We start from the raw sequence: 22,951 nt of genomic DNA on the forward strand, positions 1-22,951 counted from the left end.
GGCGCTGCAGTGAAGCGTGATTGGCAGAGTAAATGCGGTTTTAAAACCGGTTGTACAGTTTCGCAAAACGGTTGAGATGTAGCCTGTTTCGGTCCTAGAGTTTAAGCCCAGCTTACAACCCGAGTAATTCAATTAGGCGTCAAAATAAATCACGCTAGTTTGTGCTCGCTCACCTCGTCGTATACAATCTGCTAGTTATATAATCTGTCGGCTCTACGCCCCAAAGGGTTTATCGTGTCCATTGCACTAGTAAATTCAATCCATAATATCTCACAAGTACCGTGAATACTTCTGAGCGCGGAAAGCGCGCAAGTGTCCTGCGTGCGCATGGTTAGCGGCGTAACGAATATGGTATCCATATTACGTGGTAGGCATCACGTAGTACAGTTATCGCTGCAGTCAATACACGTGGAAAAATAACAGCCTGTCCCTGACATGCGGACGAAGATGTTCATCCAGATGTCCTAGGTCAGCACGGTCAAAGTAATTTTGCTCTGCTTTTTTTTTCTATCCCCTTCAGTGCGAGTTTACTTCCGCGACTGGCGCTTGCATGGAAGCCCTAACCAGGTCATTGCCTTTTTCGAGCTGACTTCCGCTTCGTTGCAGTTGGCCTTGCTTGCCTGTGAAACGTAAAAGTTAGAACTTAAATGCTTACATCTAAACCTTGCCCTTTTAAGCACTTCATTCCGAGAAGTCCTGTAAGAAAAAACGGAGGATAGGCCTACTTTCCTCAATTGAAGGCAGCCACGGCAGCGACTGCAGCGCCACTCCTGACCTGTCTGAGCGCGCTTCGAGCTGGTTGAGCCGCGGGTACCGCGGGACCGCGGTTGTCATTTTTGGCTTGCAACAAGTGCAGTTGTCCGCGGTTTGTCTTGTACGAGTGCACGCGTTTCTTGCTTGTTCACTGCCGAAAGCCTCAACCGCGGGAGTAGTGCAGTTTTTCGGAAGCTAATCGTAAGACCTTATATGTTAATTTGCCGCTGAATCGTTCGCCTTTGTTAAAACCATTGCCTGAGGTGACAACGTGCACGGTTTTGTGAATGAAGTGTGCTGGCCTATTATTTGTAGGTGTCACTTCTTAGTTATTGTTGCGTGGAACACTTCTGGTTGCTGCAATATAAACCTTTTTCTTCTAGTGCAATTCAGACGAGTTTAAGTTGACACGTAGCGGCCAGTCTAGGTCGAACGCTGTGAAGACGCTGTGTATGTGAAGCTCGCATCATGTCCGATTCGCTGGTCACCAACGGAACTGACTCGCCAAGCCTATTGAACACGCTCAGACAATTTAGGTTTCACAAGAGGTGTTCGCAGCGGAATCCCGACTCCGAGCCTCGTCCATCGTCGAGCGACAAGCGCCAAAAGCAGGGGTTCGACTGTCGTTCTCCGCCGCGTCGAAGTGAAGGTTTGTTGACTTTCGTGGTTAAAATTTGTATTATCTGCAGTTTTGTGTTTTCGCTTAAAAGCCACTTCGCATGCTTTTGTGCGCAGATGATTTGGTCGTTCCTGAGACACCTGAATCGGCCTTAAGGAAAACTGGACGGGACATGGCTCTGAGGCGAGTGATGTTCAATGCTCCCTGCCTGCGCGTTGCTAGCGTCTGTCAATTAATTAGAGCTGAAATATGTAATTAGACGATCGTGTTTCTTGCCCCATGATGATTCATTCATTCATTCATACGTTGAAGAGCCACTTAAATGATCAGAGGTCGTCAGCTGTAATTAATTTGCTGTATGGGAGAGATACATTGGGAGCTCAGCCCTCTTGAATAACGTTCTTAATAACTGTAGTCATTCACGTGGTCTGCAGGTCTCCTGAGTAATGCATGTCGCTAATTTCTTTGGTGTTTCAAAGCTTGAAAGTTTGCTAGGATCGTATGGAGCTGACATTCATCCAAACTTCAAGCATTTTCTTACAGTAGTTTGTTTGTTCTTTGAGTTTGCTGTACATATTATGCAGCTTAACATATTGAGTTGTTTGAAGTAAGCCGTTTGGTGCTGAATGTAAAATTTTGATGTTTCAAATTTTTAAGGAACATCGCTTTGATCCTGTTTTTTTTCTTTGTCTGTGCAAACTGCAGCGAAGAGTCCTGTGATATTCAAGCAAGCTGCTCGACTGCTGACACGGAAGAAAGCCCACTTGTACCGAACGGAGTGAAACGAAAACGTGTCTTATCAAGTAGCTCAGAAGAGAATGAAGAAGCCAGATCAGGGCAGCTTGTCCAAAATGCCAAGAAACCTAATCGAGTTAATGATGAAAGCAGCGCTGAAGATTCGGAAGATGAATGCACAAGGTACATGACAGACAGGGAGAGAAGTCTCAAGCAGCTGATGTCAGAGTTCAAGAGTTGTGATGTTATGGTAAGTAGCCGCTGTGTGATTGTTTTTTACAAGCTAGAACCAATTTCTCATGTCCACTTACTTATTTTGGTATTAGCTTACACATACCTAATTACAAATATCATTTGACTACTGTAAAAGAATGGGAGCTTATGCATCACGTGTGCAGTATTGACATTACCAAGATAGTCATCGCCTGAGACAGGAGTGTTGTATACAGTAAGGAATTGTTTTCTGCAGAAGGAAAGACTCCAGCGAGCATCAGAGCAGTGGCGCTCTCTGCTGACGTCCAATTAAATCGGCATTAGCTTGTGTTCTTGACCAGCACTTCTTCATATTTGTATTATGTTTATTTATACTGCAATCCCAGTTTTGAGATTATAGCAGGATGGGGGAAGAAACATATATACAGGAACATAATGGCAAAAGCACAAACCCATTGTTCAGTCATTAACATACCTGCCTAGAGCACTTGAATGTTGCACTCTGCTGTGCCCTGCTGACATTCGAGCACTGTAGACACTCGTGTAGACTGTGCAAGTTGACTCAAACAAAACATTTGGAATTACGCAATACGAGTGGTGGGAGGTATAAAAGCATAAATGCAAAATTGACACAAAAAGTGTGAAATAAGTATACTGGAGAAAAATAATGTCGCAAAGTACAGGGGTACAGAGATCATGTTTGTTTCGTTTGATTTTCATTTGCTTTGATTTTTTTTTCTCTGGTGTACAAGTAGGAGCAAGAGCAAAAGGGGAAATGCCTGACGATGGCTCTTGCACCTTACACAGTTGGCAAGCAGTCACTTAACATATACTTGCATAACAAATTTCAACACAATACAGTATAGTACAGTACAATGCAGCAGTAAAATACAATACAGTACAATACGATACAACAGGAAGATACAGGTTTCATTGTGCGAGCTAAATTTTTCGGAGGCTGCTTAACTGTGATGCTGTGTGTTCTGGAAAAATTGTGTTCAAAATGTGTTCCAGTTCCGAAGACATTCTGACTTCTGTATGGTTAATTATTGGAATTCATGCCAAATTTGGAAACCTTCCCAGCAATTTGATGGCTCATGACCGCAACAGTAGCGTAGTGGTTTGAACAGCCACCTTTTGACGTTTGAGTGGGTGGCACAAAGTGGGTTCGATCCCCAGTGTCAACGGTTGCCCAACGAAGATGCACTGAGTACAAGCTCTCCCATGACCTTGGGCTTGTCTTGTCGGGGGTGAAATGCTTGGCAAATGGATCTTTGACCCCGCCTTGTATAAACGAAAATACCTTGTATCATGACACTCTTTAGCCAAAGCTGCCCTTACACCATAAACATGCATCATCATCATCAATTTAATGCCTCTTTTGAATATTTTGTGGCATAAGTCGCATTAATTGCATTTGGTGGTGGGATAATGTCTCAGCCTTTGCCTGTATGCAACATGAGGTAGTGGATGGTGACAGTGCAAGTTATTGCGACCATTTGCCAATAGCAGGGACCTTTCTTCTGGCATAGACATTGTGTTGAGACCCCAGTATTTATGTCATAACAGCATCTTGTTGACCAGCTTCACAACATAAAACATTGCATTGGGCTCTACTTGTCTTCACTTTTGCTGCTATTAAAGTCGCATGCCATGAACACATCGGTCAGAGACAGAAGCAAACAGGGTTTCCTGGCTGGTGCAATTGCTGCGTATAGTAGTTTGGCCTTTTGTCTCGTGGAACTGTGCTTGCTGAACTCTGCCAAAACTATCTTTGCTTCTCTGCTGTCTCATATGAGAAATTCTTTGTGATGCAGGACATACAAGATGCATTGGCGGCATGCAAATGGGATGTCACTCGAGCACGGGCATACCTGTTAGACAACCCACCAGGAAGCAAGGGCAGCAGCCCACATTGCAATGCAAGGTTTAAAACGGTTTCCTCATCCCCTGGCAGTAAAGGTGTGGATTTCGACAGTGCAGAAGATAGAGAGATCACACCAAAGGTAAGCTTCTCCTACCAGCCATGTTGGTGAGGGAGTAAGTGCCTAAGAATTCTGAGTACCTCTGAAGTTGTTATTAGGCTGGTGACATCAAGGTGTCTTACTTCGTGTGAGGACATCTGGAATATGTTTCAGAGTGCTATACTACAGGTGTAGAGAGGTGTCTCGTGCGATTAATTCGACTATTCTTTCACTTACATTTAGAACTTTGCTGCATATGTGCAGTTCCTCCTCATTGACAAATTTGCCCACTCAACTAATTTGCTGTTGTGTTGTATGCCAGATCATCTCTCTGCTTAACTTTTTGGTCCATCTATCAGTGCTGCATGGTCAAAGTTGTACACTCTTGTTGGAACAGCTAGTCGGCCATTTTTTTTTCTTTTTTCTCATACTAAGTCTTCTCTTAGCCAACCTGATCTGTGGTTTGCTCAGCATCTCAAAAATGCTTGTCCTTCCTTCTATTCTTAGGTAAAATTGCAGGCGAACATTGCAACAAAGGACGAGGCACCGCTGAAGAATTCGAGTGGCGGCCTCTCGAAGTTCAAAGCCTTCAACGAACTGAAGTCGCGCAAAACGAAAAAGAAGCCACATCGGAATGCAAAGGCGATAAAGGAAGAAAATGACAGTGACGACGAAGAATACTGCAATGAAGATGTCTATGGCTCAGGTGATGACAGTGAGGAGAGCGATGAGGAACCTGACTCACCTGCGAAAACTGAGGCTAGACTTGCTATTACTCAGTTCTTCAATGATGCTTCCGTCAATGAGCTGCTTGCAGTCCCTGGCTGCAGCCGGAAGAGGGCAGAGGCTGTTGTTGAGAACCGGCCGTACAATTCATGGAAAACCTTGGTGCGTCTTGCTCATTTTTTTATATTTTTTTGACATTTAAGTACTTCTTATAAATGCTAGTGTTCCACTGTCCTCTGATAAGGTGGCTAATGCATCATTTCTTCATTAGTGCAGGAAAGCATGCCAGGTTTAGAGGTTACTGCGAAACTGAAGCATTGTGAGGAAACATTAGGCATTTAATTTACGCTGCCATGTAAGGTTCATGACAGAGACAAGGCGAAGGGCATTGCACAATTGCTGCAGAAACAGTCATCGTGTTGGTCAAAGGTCTGAGCTCTGCCTGAACTTGGTGGATAAACAGTCAGGTTGAAGTGAGGTTAGAGGCAGTGCAGTGTGTAGTATTGAGTGTTAAGGGACAGAGAGGTGATAATTGATAACATTTAAACTAAAACTAAGGTAAGGAAATTGAAGTGGTCAAGGTGTTAATGCATGAAACGATAACAAAAAAGAACACCAAGAAAAGGGAAATGTAGTCAAGGTTTGGTAATTGAGTGGAGCACTGAGAATAGAAAATTTGCTGTGATATGATGGGTGCAAGGTGAGGGCAATTGAAGACCACTGAGAGGCATTTGTCTTAGAGTAAGCCTGACTTGGCCCCCTGGCTGCAAGCAACCAATGTTGGCAACATGATGCTGGTTCGAATGGGCCAGGTTTCGGTTATGCATTTACAGTCCAATGCAAGTATTTTGTAGTCTTGCCACCCGAAATATGTTGTTATCCAGAGAAATTCACACTGGTGATGGGTGTCTTTCATTTATCATAGACAAAAGTTTGCATCTTGCTGTCATGCAAATAGCATCATATAAAGGGCCCAACCCAACACAGCACAGGAAAATGCATTCAACACAGCTGAGTGAGTTCAGTTTGTTAGAATGTCAGTACAAACTTGGAATCTGCTGTATGCCTTGTACAAATTAAGGTTGCATTGAGGGCATTTTCTGCACCAAGTTTTGTGGTGTGTGGGGAAAATGAAAGTTGTGAAGCTTATGTGCCTCTTGAAGTGAGAGGAATTGACACGTCGTAGATTTATTCGTGTTGACTGGTTTATGTTGTGGGCTGCCGTTATGAACTTGGCAGAGATGAATTCTCGGAAAAGGCAAACAACATGGCATTTAGTCAGTTTCCCATAGACTCAGTGTAATTGAAGTCTGCTTAAAATGAAATGGTTTGCTTGTCCTTTGGGTTAGGTAAAATTTTGCAGTGTGACCCTCGGCGACACTGCACAGTAGGGCATGCTATAGAAAAAAAAAAAATTGGAAACGTACCCCGCAAGAGAGCTTCCCCGCATATTTAGCTCGCCCTCGCAAAATAGCTTCCCCGTGCCTTCGCGCTAAGGTGCGGGGAAGCTACCTTGCGGGTAGAGAATGCAGGCATAGGCGTGCACAAAAAGGGGCGAGGGTGGAAGTGGCCCCCGCCAATCGGCATGAGGGAGGGGCCGCAAATTTTGTCCCCTGTTGTTTCCTGCTACCCAGGATACACTGGAGGCACTACCATGAATGTCGATGAGAGAGAAAGGTGGTCATATGTTTTCAGAGCTTGTACTGCACAACTGGCCAGTTGGGCACCTTTGGTGTGTTTTAAGCCCTTGGAAAAAAAAAAAAGCGGTTACTACAGAAGGGAGAGAGATGGAGACACTGAAAAAGAGAAACTGGACCAATGCTGCTTTCGAGTTTTAAGACAACAGGAAACTTTTCATGCCCTCACTCTTTAGCTCACTTCATATATTATGCTCTGTTTGTCATTTTCTTGTAACTGCAAGGTAATCTTAATCACTCTTCTGTAAAAGATATTTTGACACATCTAGCATGCTCATATATCATTTTTAAGGGCACTTCTGATAAGATGAATAAATTTTAATGGTCTCAATCTTAAATTCTGTCAAAAACAAGAATGACTCAAGGAAGGCATATAAGTACTTGACAAAATAACCATGAAAGCGGTTCAGCCTGAGCCAGTAAGGTCTTAATTACTTGGCACGTGATTACTAGTGTACATAAGGTTACAATGGCGAGAACTATGAAAAATAAAATGATAGGTGTAAGTAAAGGGGCCACGACAGCCTATTTTCACGCATACCCTGCTTATCGTCTTTAATTCCCAACAGGTTAAATTACAATTCCCCGAATTTTCAGTTGATTCTGTGTGGTAAATATTTTTAAAGCGAATCTTTTTCGTTTCTCCTGCGAACTGCTTTCTGGTCTGGCAACCTCTGATCACTGACGTCATGAGGGCATACACGTCCCGTATCGTCTGCTGCGAGCTGTTCAGGTGCTTGCATGCACACCGTAGACAGCGGTCGCTTGAAAAGTTTTTTCTTTTAGCTTAACAAAATAAAATGCATTTTCCGTGTTCTCTTTTGGGAAGCCTTAAACTTAGTAGTACGTGAGCTGAGTGATCCTTGGAAAGCGGACTTGCTCGTGGCGCCCGTTTTCCGATTGTTGACGAAACAGAAATCGATGCACCCCTGCTTTATTATTTATGCTTATAAGCATGCTATTCGTATGTTATGAGTGTGGCCTCTTGAGCCGTCAAGTGCTCCCGTATGTATAAAGCGGCACATGCCGTGCATGCCCTCGTCGATGTGCACTGTGAAAGCCGCGGCATTTTGCAGCTAGCTACCAAGTTCTTGTCTGCTATTCATTGGCTCGATAATTAAACTCAAATTATCAAAAGTTGGCACTAGAGTAACCTCGAGGCAAGAAAGGAGCAGAGAAAAGGGCCGATTGCGACGACTTCCCCGCTGCTTGTACGCGTTTGTAAGTCGAACATACATTTCCTTCGACTCGTAGAACCCTTTTGCAGGAATCAAGCCGCTTGCAAAACCCTACGCGACTTGAATGCTTTCACTCCCCGCACCGATGAATAGTCGCCGCCGTCTAATTGAGTGCTTCAAAATAATAGTTCAGCATTTAGCATTTTGCTGTGCGTGCGCATTGTGCCCCAGGAGTGCGGCGATTATGACAACTGCAGCCCTGCACTGAGGTTGTTTACATCGCTGTGCGCAAACAGTACTGCTCGTTTGCATGGCATAAAATGCTAGGTGGGTTCTCCTTACCTTAACTATTACGTACCCTTGCTCACAAATCGCACTTTTACTCATTTACACACCATGATAACACTGCAATAAGCGCCGATGATGCTATATATCGCCTGCTTGGGAAATATGCTTCGCGTCGGATACCAGCGCTTCCCGCTAATTGTATCTGCTTTCTCTTATGTCACCAAAATTTAATTTTAGATCGATTTAGCTAAAAATACATTCGGATATTACTTGAATTAATGAAAACAACCAGATTTGTTGTCCATAGTGGACGCCGGCGGCTGCTGCCGGCTGCCTTGTGCACATGCTATGCAGACCGGGTCACATATCGCACTCCCCCTAATTGCACTCGCGTCCTGCGATGTAGGCAGTCATCGCTTTGAGGGCACTGTAGCCAAAACTACGCTCGAAAGCTATTTGCAGGCGCTAAAACTTGTGAATTCGCTCTCCGCAATCGCCGAAATCACACACAGGAATCCTGTGTACTCGCTAGGCCTCGTCATGAAAGGGCCGGTGGACCAAAATTCAAGAATATGGCAAAAGTTCCTCACTGATTAGTAAGAAAGTGTGAAGATATGATATGTAGCCGCTCGTTTCGCTTTTTTCGATACGGATAATGTACACAAGCGCACTTTTCCGCCCGTCAATCGCCTCACCGGGTGTAGCTTTCGTTTGGCCGGACGGCGGCAAGCAAAGAGCGGCACCGTCGTGCGGCGTTTTCTGCCCGTGTCGCTTGCCTCGCCGATCGGTTCTATGCGCAGGCATCGATTGAAAGCACATCTTCGCTGGTGCACGCACATCGCGTATGTCGCTGTGGCTAGCATGAGGTGCAATAAGTTTTAAAATTCTTAAGTTTATAGAATGTCATACCAACTAGTCCCCCACCACACTCTGTCAGTTCCCACTAAGCTGACTCTTAACATTACTATGATACGCGGTCGTTAATCGCGCTGGCGTCGTCGTCGGTCTAGCGTGACAGACCAGTGCGTCAGCGACAGCATTTGCATACCAACCAGCCCGTCGATCGCCGTCTCATCGGCCTGCAGTGTGACCGGACCCTACCTATACCAAAGAAAAACAGCATTACTGTTATTATCGCTTTTGCGGCACCAGTCACTCATATATGGGGGATGACTGCTACTTCGATCACCTGTGAAAGTACAGGGCGGAATGAGACCTCGCTGCGCATATTGCAGCAACGAGAGCAGATGACGTTGCTCCGTGCATTCCCTGGTGACGTCACGACAGCATTCAATATGGTGGTCGCTGCTGGTGGGAGGAGCCTTCCGGTCTCAATTTCGATCGCATTTTTTGGAATATACAGCACGTCCAGGGCAGCCAAATTTCAGAAATTGAATCTTAAGCTCTTGTATTAGTTACCGAAGCACAAAACTGCAATATGAAGAACAACCATGGCATGGCCCCTTTAAGGTCAAGGGACAAAAAGTATGGTGGAGCTGTCATAAAAAAACGTAAACCAATAAGCTCCTGCAGGGAACAAATGCAAGTTAATGACGTTTCTATTTGAAGTCGAAAAAAGGAAATGGACATGGGCAGTGCTCGTAATGCAGATTGAACAGATAACCCAGTTGTAAGTGTAGCGTAGCAGATTCTAAGGTTGCACAGAGTCAGTTGGGCAAATGAGGTTAGGAGATTTTCAGGGCTGGGATGCAGCTGGTGCGGGACAGGATCGACTGGAGATAAGTGCGAGAAGCTTTTTTCCTGCAGTGGACGTAGCTGGAGTGGTGGTGATAATAGTGTTGGTGCGCTGTTTAAATCCTTAAACCACAGTAAACAGTTACAATGGAAGATGTAGCTTGCTGAGGCTTTTTTCATTAGGAACAAAAGAGATGACTGCGTGAGTGATACCTCAATAAGACTTTATCGGACAGAATGCAGATTTCTGGCTTGCGCTCAGTGACTGACATGGCGGTGTGGAAGTTATAAGTATGTGTTGTTCTGAATAAACCCAGTCGCGAGTCTGCGCCCGTCCTTGTGCCCTTCTCGTCCATGTTTGTATTATTTTGCGCAGTACCTTTACTCAACGATGTACGACCGACTCGCCCAACAACATGCACTCGTGAAATCTAGGCTTCTTTGCTCGTGATTGCTTGAACATGAGCACAGATAGAGTGTAGATGGGCAAAAAACAAAGGGATATGAGTCAAGTGCCTTTACTGTTTGGTGTTGCAAAGTTCAGCCTGATATATTGCAAAAATTTCGGAGTGTGAACAAATAAGAGCAGGCTCTTCTAGGTTAATTACGCTCCCTTTTATGCCCAGGTGCACAAGTTCGAAACGTGCAAGCACCTGACGACTAACCTGCTGAACAGCTCGAAGAACTTACTGCACACACGTGAGGTAGTCAGCCGTTTGATGGCACGTTGTCAGAGCATCTCTGACCGGATGCAGGCCATTGTGTCAAGCCTTGTGAGTGGGGAAAACAGTGACTCTGATGAGTACATCAAGGCGCAGCCGTCACTGCTCAATAAAAGGTAACCCTCCCTTTTCCTTATTTATTCTCAGGATACTAAAAGGCCGTCATTTTGTAAGTTTTTAGAAAAGTGAACGAAACTGAAATGAACTTCATCACAAAACTCTGCCTATGAGGCGTCCAAGCTACGGAAGAGTGCAGATGAGGATGAGGGAGCTCTGATAACTCGAACTAGAACAGGATTGAAAGTTTGTTGATGGGAGCAAAGCATAAGTAAATTCCTCTGTAATGGTAGTGTAGTGGTAAAGAGCCATCCTTATGTTTAACAGAGCCTGCATAAGTTCGTAGACTCAAAACGGTACAGAAAAGGGTAAGCTAGAGTGAGTGTTTTGGTGTTGCTCTTCAAAGAGAGGCTGCCTCAGTTCTTCAGTGCAGGGTGGATGCTTCTGGCCTTTTTGTCGCTGTCTAGACACCCAGCAATGTCTTAAAACACCAGTATCCGCTGGAAAGACTGCAGATAGACAAGCCACTCTAAAAGCATGTTGTCAAAAGTTTCTGTAGTCACATACAACTTAAGAACGAATCAGTATATCATTTGCCCCTAAAAAGAAATGTCAACTTGTTGCAATTACCTGTATCACTGTCAACCACCTTGCATCTGCTGCAGTAAAACATTGTTAATTCAAATTCGGACTTCTAGGGACTGAGAAAAATGTCCCAATTAATGAATGCCCCCCCCCCCCCCTTCCCCCCCCCCCAAGTTGCCAAGAACTATTTGCATTATAGTAATTTTAGTTGGAGAAAATTAGGAGGACGTTCGTCTGCTTTTGAGATGAAAACTGCACAGCAAAGACGTTTTTTCTGAATAACATCAGGCATAGGCTGCATGCACACTCTCGAGGTTGTTAATGTAGGACAGCTCCAATTGGCAAGGGCCTCCACAGCCTCGTTCATGGTGTGATGCGGTGACAGGGGAGCCTCGTTGCATGTGGGGAGGCACCACCGCACGCGTGATGAGCGCGCATTTTCGCCCCAATAAAAGAACAGAAAAATCATGCGAGCACAACTGAGGGTCAGTGCTGAACAGCGAGAGACGTTCTGGTGAGAAGATGAAAAGAACCAATAATGCACCATTCAGTCTCCGAAACTTTGCAGAACTGTACTCAGCTGGCTGGTCGACGCGCTGCTGGGCCGCCATCTCCGTGGTCTGGAGCGAAACTCTACAAAGGGAAACCAAAACTACATGGCCGCACAGTTTTGCGGTGCTGCCGCCCTCCAAACATATCCTGCTAATATCCTGTGTCATGTCAGATACCACGTCAGAGAGGCACCTCTTGCGTCGGGCAGCGGCAGGTATGATGATTTTCGGAGGGTGCCGAAAAATTATGCGGCCGCATAGTTTCGGTTTCATTCACTGTCATTCACATAGCAACACGGCTTCCGGTGAGTAGCATGTCAAAAATAACGGGTGCTGGCCCAGCAGCATCCGACGCCATAGACTTGCGTGGGCTTTTGGACGGGACGTTGTCAACAGTTCGAATTCAGGATTTTCGAATTAACAGGGGTTGAATTAACGAGGTGTAACTGTAACATTCTGGTAAACCCTTTGCAGCCTTCACCTGTCTCCATACCAGCTCATCGGCCTCAACTGGCTAGCTGTGATGCACAAGCAGCAAGTGAACGGCATCCTTGCCGATGAAATGGGCCTCGGCAAGACTATCCAGGCCATCGCCTTCCTGGCTTATCTGCAGGAGCAGGGAGAGGCCACGCCACACCTGGTTGTGGTGCCATCTTCAACCTTAGGTGCGTACTGGGTGTCATTGTTTCGCCTGCAATGGACCTCTGCGCACACGATACTTAATCTTGAGTAACTAAAAGCTGATTAGGGTTAAAAAGAGCGGGGAAGTATCTCCGTGCTGTGGCTGTTGTGTTTTATTTTTTTGCTATGTACAGTAAAGTCTCATTGTCACATGTTTAAAAAAATTGTGGAAAAAACGTATTATATCTGGGAAAATGTATCATCCAAACTGCCTAATCTAAGACATTGATTGACAATTTCATTGCTTACAAATGACGATTAGCATTTCTAGGCACAAGATCTGAACAGATCCTTTCCTTGTGCTCGCAGAATTTAGACTGCGTTTGCGTTGTCTTAATCGCATTAAGGAACTTCGTAATGCATACAGTCCGATGATGGAAAAGATGAAAGTAACCAAAATCTTCCTTGTAGTTTTTGAATGCTTCGCTCCATCGCAGCTAAGTGCTACGGGGACGCGACAGCAGTGGCTGATGCAACGTTTCCGCACCTGGCCTGCACATATGTGAGCGCATCACTGTAGTTTGTGGATGCTTCGCCCGCTTGCTCATGTGCACAGCAAAGAGACCTCAGTGTTTCTCCTCTTCATGTTGTGTCCCTGCAAAAATTGCTCTCTCGAATGCTAGCGCGCTGTTTTTGTTTTTGTTGTTGTTGTAGCAGCAGCAGCAGTCTTTGCCTCATTGCACCTAAGCGCTGCCGCCAACTTGCAACTTGCCAACTTGCATGTTTGCACATGTATATTAGGTCAATAAATGTATTATACTGCGACAGTTCGTCAAAAATTAGGACATAGGAGCGGGGAAATCATGTCATCCGGGAACTTGTTAACTGGGAGAAATTTGTGTTACTCGATGGAACATTTTAATGTCCGTGATTTTGAGCGTATAAACCGAGAAATCGTATGAAGCAGGAACATATCAACGAAGTTTTGCTGCTCTTGTATAGCTTAGTCCTTGCTCTTGAAGGTTAATCATATACATACATTGTCGGACTTTTGAAAAAATACGTCTGCCATTGCTTTGTCGCCGTCTTTTGGGCCTTTCCAAGCTCTTCTCTTTTTGCATTTTCAAACAGGGTGTCAGCTGGAATTCTCTACGGCGATAAAATAAATTGAGAAAGGCATTTCATATGGCTAGTGCCTGAGCAGTTCGCGTTGTTCATAAGATAAATACTTTGCTTATTTGATAGTAAGCAAAAATTCGTGACCTCTTGCAGTGCATGATTGGCATGTATCAGTTACATGGGTGTGCAGCCTTGAGCAGAATCATTGCTCATATATGGTGTTGCCTCTTCTTGGGTAAATTTCCAAAGTGAACTTTTTCCTTTGACGTGTGGTGTTCCTGTTGTCTTACAACTGGCTCTAGTCAACACCTAAGAGAGCCTACTTCTTATGTTGCTGCTCTCTCATTGTATGGTAATGCAGGTGTAATTCCTAGGATCATTCTGCCGTTCAAAATAGCCATAGGGGCTTGAGCGTTAGTTGAATGGAAAAACTATCTCATTCGAGAATGAGCTGCTATGCTACAGCAGCCAGAATTTTCTGTGCCTTTCTGTTATGTTTCACAATTGCAGAAAACTGGATGAGAGAGTTCACGGTGTGGTGCCCTTCTCTCGACGTACTCGTCTATCATGGTAGCCAGAAAGACCGGCGAGAGCTCAAGTTTAAGATCCTTACAGGCCAAGTGGATAACTTTGATGTCATCATTACTACGTAAGTAGTTTCGAGATTTTTGGGAATGCTAGCTTATACTTATAAAGGTGGCAAAAGTGTCAAAGGATCCTGACTCATTTGCAGTCTTTTTCTTTTGCAGTAAAAGCTCGCTAACTTGGTGGGGGGGGGGGGGAATACCATGAGCCTGCATTATTTCGGAGGGTGAATCAGATTTGAAAAAATTTGGAGAACACAAACCTAACAGCTTTCCTTTGTATTTTTTCAATCTTTATGTTAGATGTCGTATGCGGATCCCAGACTACACACGCATATTCGAGTTTTGCCCTCATCAAAGACAGATAACTAAGAAGCTTTACGTTGGGAGGGGAATTCCGAAGCTTGTGTCTCAAGAAACATAGTTTTCTGAAGGCAGATGAACAGATGCTTTCAATGTGGGCGTTCCATGACAGATCATGAGTGATTGTCACACCCAGGTACTTGACCGAAGTAACTTCGTTAAGCAGGGATGGCCCAAGAATATATGCATGTTTTATCGGATTCCTTTTACGAGTGATGCAGAGAGAAACAGTCTTGTTCGGATTTAAAGCTATTCCCCAACGACTGCACCAGTTCACTATGTTAGTGAGGCTATTATTCAGGTCTATTTGATGATGAGCACTCGAGATTTCGTGAAATAACACACAGTCATCGGCATATAGTCTGATCTGAACACTGGGCACAACTTCATTGACAATATCGTTAATGTACAGTAAAAACAGTAAAGGCCCCAGGATGCTTCCTTGGGGCACACAAGACGCGACAGGAAGACAGCCGGACTGTTGTCCACCAAGAGCGACGAATTGTTTTCGGTTATTTAAATAATCACTTATCCAAGAAATAAGAATTTACAGGAGGTGAATGGAATGTAGTTTTAATATTAGGCTGCTGTGGGGAGCTATGTCAAATGCCTTGCTAAAATCTAAAAAGATCAATCTGACCATTAATATCTAGTACTGAGGCAAAGGAATGAACTACGGACACCAGCTGCATCATGGTAGAGTAACCTTTTCGGAAACAGTGTTGGTAATTCGTTAGTACTGAGTTAACCTTTTAAAAATTCGTTAATGTGAGTGGCGATAACATGCTCCATCATCTTGCAACAGGACGAAAGTAAGGATGTAGAGCGGTAGTTTTTTAATACGAGTCGGTCACCTTTCAGTGCGTTTCTTTTATAAGCCAGCACTAGGTATCTAGCAGGTAGCCAGAGAGCATCCTCAGAGCCATGCCATCAGCAACAACGGATATAGTAAAGATTTTTGTTGGTCCGAGTGACTTTACTATCGAGGTCCTACTGTAACAAGCTGTACTACAGTAGTGGGATCAAAAGGCTGTCATGGATAGGTCAGCGTACTTTTCTGGGACTGAGCAAATAAATGCTAGAGTGACCCTATGATCACAGTTTGAGTAGTCGAGGTCTTTGGTATCAGCATCTCTTGGTGGTGAATATCCTCTGATTGAATTGATACAGAGAGGAGAGATGCAGCTCTATGTTTGTGTTAGGCATGCGATTTCATAGAGTTGTGCTGCATTTCAAGAGCAGCCTTTCCTAGTAGTTTGTGGTTGCAGTGTAATCACACATCATATGGCTGTTGCACTAGTCAGTGAACCAGTGCCATATACCTTGGATTGGATTTATGTGTTGTATCCATAAAACGAGCCCTACTTAATGTAACAGCTGTTGTGTAATTAATCCTTGGTGTCATCTGCTTCAAGGCTCTTCGATTTGCCACTTGCTTTGCCACTAGTGCAATCTGTAACTCAGTCGTGGCTGAACACGACCACTGCCCATGGTGGAATTTAGGATGTTGCATTAGGCCATTTTATCTTAGTTTTTATAAGACAGCTGTGCATGTCCCAATGCCTTTCTTCAGTGTGTGTCCAGCAATACAGGCTGCCTTAGTGCCATTATGCATCATTTGAATTTTTATGTTTGCATGCAAGACACATTTTGTTCTTCCCGCTGTGTGCCATGCACTTTTTTGATGGTCTGTTTTCTTTTTTCTCTCTCTCTCTTTACTCGCTCTGCGGCGAGGCAGATACAACATAACTTCAGGAAACGGGGAAGACAGGAGCCTGTTCAAGAAACTGCCATTCCACTATGTCATTTTTGATGAAGCCCACATGCTTAAAAACATGGGTTCACAACGCTATGGAAACCTCATGAAGATCAGTGTGAGTGCTCTGTATTGTATATTTGTTTTTACTTGGAGAGGCTTTGCTACATAAAGCAGTAAACTTAATGAGGCTGAGTCACGAGTGGCTAGGTCGTGTGATAGTATATCATTTTCAGCGATGGTATGAAGTTGTGCATGGAAGGGATATTCTGCAATAAATTCACAGTCATTTTCTGTGCTGTGTTTCTTGCTGAAAGAATTGCGGGTGTCTCTTCCGTGCATTAAATTGATTTGGCTGTAGGCTGTAAGTCAGTAATGCATTGCATGAAAGTATCACATTATCATTGCACCGGGCTTCGGGCTGTGATGTAATGGTTTGCTGTGCCACGCTTTTCTATTTGCAGGCAAAGCGAAAAATTCTGCTGACTGGTACTCCGCTCCAGAACAACTTGGTGGAACTCATGTCCTTACTTACATTTGTCATGCCCAACATGTTTGGCAAGAAGGCAGACCAGATCAGACTCATGTTCTCAACAGCTTCGGTGAGTTTTTCCCGCAGTTACAGCTGTGGTGATGTATTACTTTTTTGATGCCAGTGCATTGAATTATACCCGAGCGGCACAGAAGCAGGACGAGAGCGAAAGCAAAAAGGCGTGTTGCAGGGCTCTGCCTCATCTTTCAACCATTGTCCTTGTCTTGCTTCTGCACTGTATAGTCAGAATGCGACTCGTCTGTCATCTTGCAGTGTCAGTGTATTGAACACACTTGCTTTGTCAGTTGTCTTATGGCACACATTACAACTACAGCAGCACAGAAGCAGGACGAGAGCGAAAGCAGAAAGGCGTGTTGCAGTGCTCTGCCTCGTCCTTTAACCATTGTCCTTGTCTTGCTTCTGCACTGTATAGTCAGAATGCGACTCGTCTGTCATCTTGCAGTGTCAGTGTATTGAACACACTTGCTTTGTCAGTTGTCTTATGGCACACATTACAAAATACAGGTTGCTGAGAGTCGAACTGTATAAAAGCCCTTGCTTGAACTTTAACGTATGTTCCTAAAGTCTGCTGTGAAATTGTGGATTACATGATGTGCATCATTTTTTCTTTTTTTGTAAAGCTGATTTGTGTTGAAATTGTTTTGTGCAATGTAACTTTTACTTTGGCTGCATAGGCGTGGTTTGGCAAGCTATTCGTCGAACTGTTGCTAGGCGTTTCCTGCAATTGCTGAATGGCAGTGGCGTTTGGCTGCTGAGTCCAATATTGTGGGATCAAATCCCAGCCTTGGCAGCTGCATTTCAGCTAAGGTGGAATGTAGAACTGCTCTTAAACTACTCTTAAAGTTGGCATTCAGTATGGAGGCAGGTTTCACATTGACCTGGCCAGTCATCATTGCCATGCTAGTGCTGATCTTTGGAATGCCATTCTTCCTGGGCATTTGTTTGTACCAATTTTTAGTGCTTCCAAGTGCCACTAGTGTACACTTATGGACAGATGTTTGTGGCATGCAGATTTGAGGAAAAAAAGATTAAATTCTGGGTTGGCTCGCCACCCAGTCAGCTGGTATTTGTTCTGGCAAACAGAGCACTCATGTGTGTGCTTTGCCTGACTGCGCAGAAATATTTTTTTTTTTTTTTGCCACGACTGTGCAAGTGAATTGATATTAACTCTGGTAGTAACTTCAGTTGTGGTTTGTGCCACGACATGCTTAGAGCACCCAAAGCCTTATCAATATGTTCACTGCCAGCTTTCATTCATGTTAGTGCACCACTTACGGCAACCTTTCATGTCTGATTTCTGCCAGTGTTGCCACATTTGCACAAGGATTACAGCATCAGTTCTGAAGGTTTAAAAAGCAGTGTGGGCAAGGCAGCAGTTGCTGTGGCATCCTATAACGTTTCTTTATTATCCCAGTTGCAAAACTTCCATAGAACCCACGTACTATTGGAATCTGATGCTTTGGTTGGGCCAGAATTGGGGTATTATCGGACTTTCATTCAAACAAACTGCTCAGTAATGCTCAGAACGGGAATTCAGTGGAGAAACAAAAGCTCCATGGTGCTACCAATAGCTGGCTCTCCAGCTTATAGGGGCACTATCTGGTAAACCTCTGCAAAGTGGTCACAAGGAATAGCCTGGTTTCGAAGTTTAGGAACGGGTATAATTATAGAGTTTTGGTGGCAGCTTTGTGGGAGTGTGCTTAAGCGACTGGGGCGTACCCCTTCCGTCTGCAGAAAACAGAGGAGGACCAGAGCAACTTTGAACGGGACCGAATTGAGCACGCGAAGAAGATCATGCGGCCGTTTGTGTTGCGGCGTCTGAAGCAGGACGTCTTGCAACAGCTCCCCGTCAAGCATGAGGAGGAGCGCTACTGCCCCATGACCCCGTACCAGCAGTCCTGCTATGTGAACATGGTGGCCACCCTCTCTAAGGAGGTAACTTCATTGCTGTGACAAACTGTTTGGGTGTTTCATGTATTAACGCGATAGCGTTAAAGGCCCCGTTTACCGGAAAGTCTGGGGTCAGTGTTGTTGGCATTGCGAGCGAAAAATCACGCACATGACTCTGGCAGGTGGTCCCCAGAGAGCAGCCTAGGAGGCAGGTGGGCGACCTAGGTCGCATGACCTTGAGGCGCCACCACAGCCTGCCCACCATGGCAGGTGGCAGTTAAATTAATGACTGGTCGCTCAGGAAGAGCAACCTGGGCCACACAAGGCCCACCGCTGGGAGCACCTGTCATCGCTGGGAAGGGGCGCATCGCTTAACCGCTGCACCACTGCGCCAGGAGGGGTATGAGGGCTCCCAGGATCTGTGAGTGTAAAGTATAGAGAATGACCTTCTGCATACATACGTGGGAATTAACCCACTACGCTATCGTGTCGTGCCCTTAAAGCCACAGCTGAAGTGTCCTCTCCAATTTTTCCATTACACAGTTTTATTTGGGTTTAAGCTGTACTAGTGGCATTTTCACTTTTATTAGCAAGGTACTGCCCTTATTCAGTATTTCAATATTTTTCTGAGGATGAGTTCGTGGCTTTGATTCTGGTCATGGTGGCCACATTTGACATTGACAACATGACATTGGTTGGAGTGATTTTATTTCTGTCGATGACGACGCCGACACCGCGGAACCGTGCACGAACGAGGGCATCGTTTCTAAAGTGCGGGACAAGAGTGACGTGAAGGAATCAGATAAGGATGAAACTTCGGAGCCAGCACCTGTAAGCGCGCCTGTAGCAATGGGCTACATAGAGAGCCTCAGACAACTTGCCTATGCCAAGGGCCTCGGCGAAGAGAGAAAAAATTTTGTGTTTTGGCAAGCAGCTGTCTTTAAAGCTGCAGTCCACTTACTATGAACTTCGGGATATAACGAACGGATGCTGTGTGACGATCATGTTCGTTATAAGCGGGCTCGACTGTAGAGATTTTTTCTGATCCAAACACCTATGTTGTAGAAGGTTTCTACTGTGTAAATTTTACCGCAAATAAACTGGAGAATTGCAACAATAATCACCTTTTTGTATTTGTAACATTTAAATATATTGTAAGAGGAGTTTGTGACTCAGCTGAACCTAGGTCACTTGCAATGGCCAATAACGATCCAGGCGAAGCGTTCAATCTGCTATTGAGCTTCACACCTCTGGGTCGTTGTCTTCTTTCACCACTGTGACTGAGCGCAGCTGCCACTCTGCAGTATTTAAATCTCATTATCAAATAATTGTTTACTTGAGTGTTTGAGCATTCCTTCCAAATTCATAAGTGTGTCGAAATTGTTGGCGCGTAAGAAATTGGTAAACTGGAGTGAAGGCCTTGTGCTGAAGGGTAATTCTGAGAAAAAAACTAACCATTGACTTGCAGTGCACTACGTTCATTCGAAGTCAAGGACATTAGCCTTACCTTACTTGGTTAATCATCATAGTAGCAGCAGTAGTATGGCTACATCCACTGCGAGACCTCTCTTAATGATTTCCAATTAGCCCTGTCGTGTGCCAGCTGCAGGCATTCTATCACTGCAAATATCCTAATCTCATTTGCCCACCTCAATCTCTGCTGCCTTCTGCTGCATTAACTCTCTTGGAATTGCTCTGTTACACCAAGGGACCATTCATTATTTGCTTTCTGCATTACATGCCCTGCTCACATCCATTTCCTCTTCTTCATTTCAGATAGAATGTCTGGAGGTTAATTTTAATGAGCCTGATGTCTCTCAATCCGTCAAACTGTTGTCCTTGCACAGAATTGAGGCTTAGTAGTGACTTGGGACCTCTCCATTCTTTATTATGTTCTTTCTTCAGTGCAGTCTGAGCTAGATGTACAAGCTTGGTTCAGTAGTTACTTGACGTTCTTAGTTCTGTGGTAGCATTTCTTTTCATGGCTAATGTGTGCTGTTGAAATCGTCGTGTGATTACAGTTCAAAGAAAGTCAGGATGCCCAAACTGGAATGCTGATGAAGCTGAGGCGAGCTTCAAACCATCCATTGCTTCTGCGTAACCACTACGACCTGGACAAACTGAGGACTATGTCCCAGGTTCTACTAAAGGTATCAGCTTATGACTCCAAGCTTTGTATCATATGGTGATCTGAGTGACAGGATAATTTTAATAATTTCCCGTGGTTATTGTAATGCATATTGCTTTGATTTCTTTCTTTTTAAATATAGGAAATGTCCTACTTACCGTATTTACGCGCATAATTTACGCACTTTTTATTCAGAAATTAGGGCTCTAAGAAGGGAGTGCGCAAATTATTCGGGGATTTCGCAAGTGCGACTTAAAAAATTCCACAAAGGTCATAGCGCGCAATATAGGTATAGTGTATGTTGCTGCGTATACGTCAGCACTCGGACCCGCACCCTACGCTGGCCAGCCCCCGAAAAAAAGTTCACTCTGAATGAAAGGCAATCCCCCCTTTGCGGGATGGCATGAAGGTGCATGCACGAAGCTGAATAAGACTCAAAACAGCGTCATCGCTTGCGGCCCATCCATTTGTTCGGTAGTTCCGGATTCCGTAAGTTTGCTTTTGCAACTTCGTCCGGGAAAGCAACCGCGAATCAATAAATCAATTATCACACCACACAATTCTTTAACAGTACCGCACGAGTGTCGACCAAACTGCTTGTCGGCACCTTATCACGGCGCGGAGCTGAGAAGCCAGCGAGAATAGCCACGTGCGCACAAGTTTTCTGACACAACGATTGTCGTCTATGTGCAAACTTGTGCGCACGCGGTTATTCTCGCTGGCTTCGTAGCTCCGCACCGTGATAAGGCGCCGACAAGCAGTTTGAAACTTGCCGTATAGTTGATATCCCATCGCAAGACACGACTGAACAACCAAACACAAGCTGTCAGAGCCACCAAGAAAAGCGTAGCCGGCAGTCGAGTCACATGCATCAGCCAAACAAACAGCGGTGTTGGCTCTTCTATCAGCTGCCGATCCTCCCCGGAAGCGCTGCTGGCCGTTCCGAGTGGCGATGCCGCTGGTGCCACCGCGATTGTAACAGCGGCCCCTGATACCACCACGAATGCCCAGTGCACAAAAGATTCAAAAAACCTTCCGAACAAACACGCGGAATAGCCGAATGCTACTGGGTAGAGCCATAGGGCGTGCATGATGGTGGTCTAGCACAGCGCGGTGCGTAAAATATGGGCGTAAACAATTTTTTTTGTAAACCCGGGTGATAAGTTAAGGTTACGCAAATTATGCGCGTAAATACGGTATGTGTACTCTACTCTTCATAATTTCTTTTAATCTTAAAAGAGCGTAGATCCTACTGCAGCTGGAAATTTTTAGCAGGAAATGCTACTTTTCATTGTGCAACTTGTGTCAGTGTTCATAGTACTTGTGTACTGTCACAGAGCTTTTATGTATGATAATTGCAGTTCATTTTTAAATGTGGAAAAATAGAGGGCTACTAAAGTTTGGCAGTTGTGTGGAAGAAATGTGAGTAGTACAATACATTCCTGAAGTAGTATGTACAGGTGCGGACATAAGTAAACGGCGCACGCGATTTCGTTCTAAATGCAGACATGTCTTCTTTATAGGGACTGAATAAGCATTTTTTGTCCGTGAGAAAGCACACTGGCGTCCCCTACCAGTATGCACAGACCATTTCTGGCAGTTTCAATTGGGCAACGCGTGAAAAATGTTGGAAGCCAATAGCGTGCTCCGTTTACTTTTGTCCCCACCTGTATGTTCTCCTTCTGTTGTTGTCAAGAGTTGCTTTGGGCTATTTTGTTTCCACAGTTTTCAAAAAATGAAAACACACCAAATGCATGCCATGTGGATGTGCCTTTCTTGACATAACATTTGTGCCCCATTTATCACATACTGTGCAAGCATTCTGGTAATATAGCACAGTCATGGCAGTATGGCTGTCTCTGACCTTGGTGTTGCCAAGATGTTTGGAATGTAGCAGTAGCCTGCTGCCAGACCACTTGAAAGCAAGGTGCAGTCTACATTTAGTCGGAAGAATAACGGCAGGCACCTAGGTGGCACTGAGTGGCATATGCTCACGTGTTCCTTTTCATATTTTTGTCAGCTGTACAGGTGTAACAGTTGAGTATGCACTTCCTCGAGATGTCGTTTTTTGTCATGCTCTACTGCAGTTTTGCTGTCTTCGTTTACACCATGAATACATACCTTCCATTTTCTTCTGGTGCTGTTAAGTCACTT

The 22,951-nt window shown here is 44.7% G+C and overlaps 1 protein-coding gene across 2 annotated transcripts in view; it reads left to right on the forward strand.

Moving 5' to 3' along the window:
- Positions 1–22,951, forward strand: part of Etl1 (SWI/SNF-related, matrix-associated actin-dependent regulator of chromatin, subfamily a, containing DEAD/H box 1) — a 32,396-nt gene continuing 9,445 nt past the window's right edge. Inside the window, exons 1-13 of one of the 2 annotated variants that reach the window (XM_077631640.1) lie at positions 1–468; positions 1,137–1,402; positions 1,489–1,555; positions 2,078–2,357; positions 4,138–4,326; positions 4,792–5,172; positions 10,495–10,706; positions 12,258–12,448; positions 14,034–14,172; positions 16,209–16,344; positions 16,691–16,828; positions 18,514–18,714; positions 20,691–20,819. In XM_077631640.1, coding sequence (XP_077487766.1) covers positions 1,222–1,402; positions 1,489–1,555; positions 2,078–2,357; positions 4,138–4,326; positions 4,792–5,172; positions 10,495–10,706; positions 12,258–12,448; positions 14,034–14,172; positions 16,209–16,344; positions 16,691–16,828; positions 18,514–18,714; positions 20,691–20,819 — 2,244 coding nt within the window. In that variant the 5' untranslated portion in view covers positions 1–468; positions 1,137–1,221. Of the gene's footprint in view, positions 469–781; positions 1,065–1,136; positions 1,403–1,488; positions 1,556–2,077; positions 2,358–4,137; positions 4,327–4,791; positions 5,173–10,494; positions 10,707–12,257; positions 12,449–14,033; positions 14,173–16,208; positions 16,345–16,690; positions 16,829–18,513; positions 18,715–20,690; positions 20,820–22,951 lie in introns of those variants that run through there. The other variant, XM_077631639.1, reaches the window with a different exon arrangement.

This window comes from Amblyomma americanum, chromosome 7, assembly GCF_052857255.1.
Source record: "Amblyomma americanum isolate KBUSLIRL-KWMA chromosome 7, ASM5285725v1, whole genome shotgun sequence".
Lineage (NCBI taxonomy): Eukaryota > Metazoa > Arthropoda > Arachnida > Ixodida > Ixodidae > Amblyomma > Amblyomma americanum.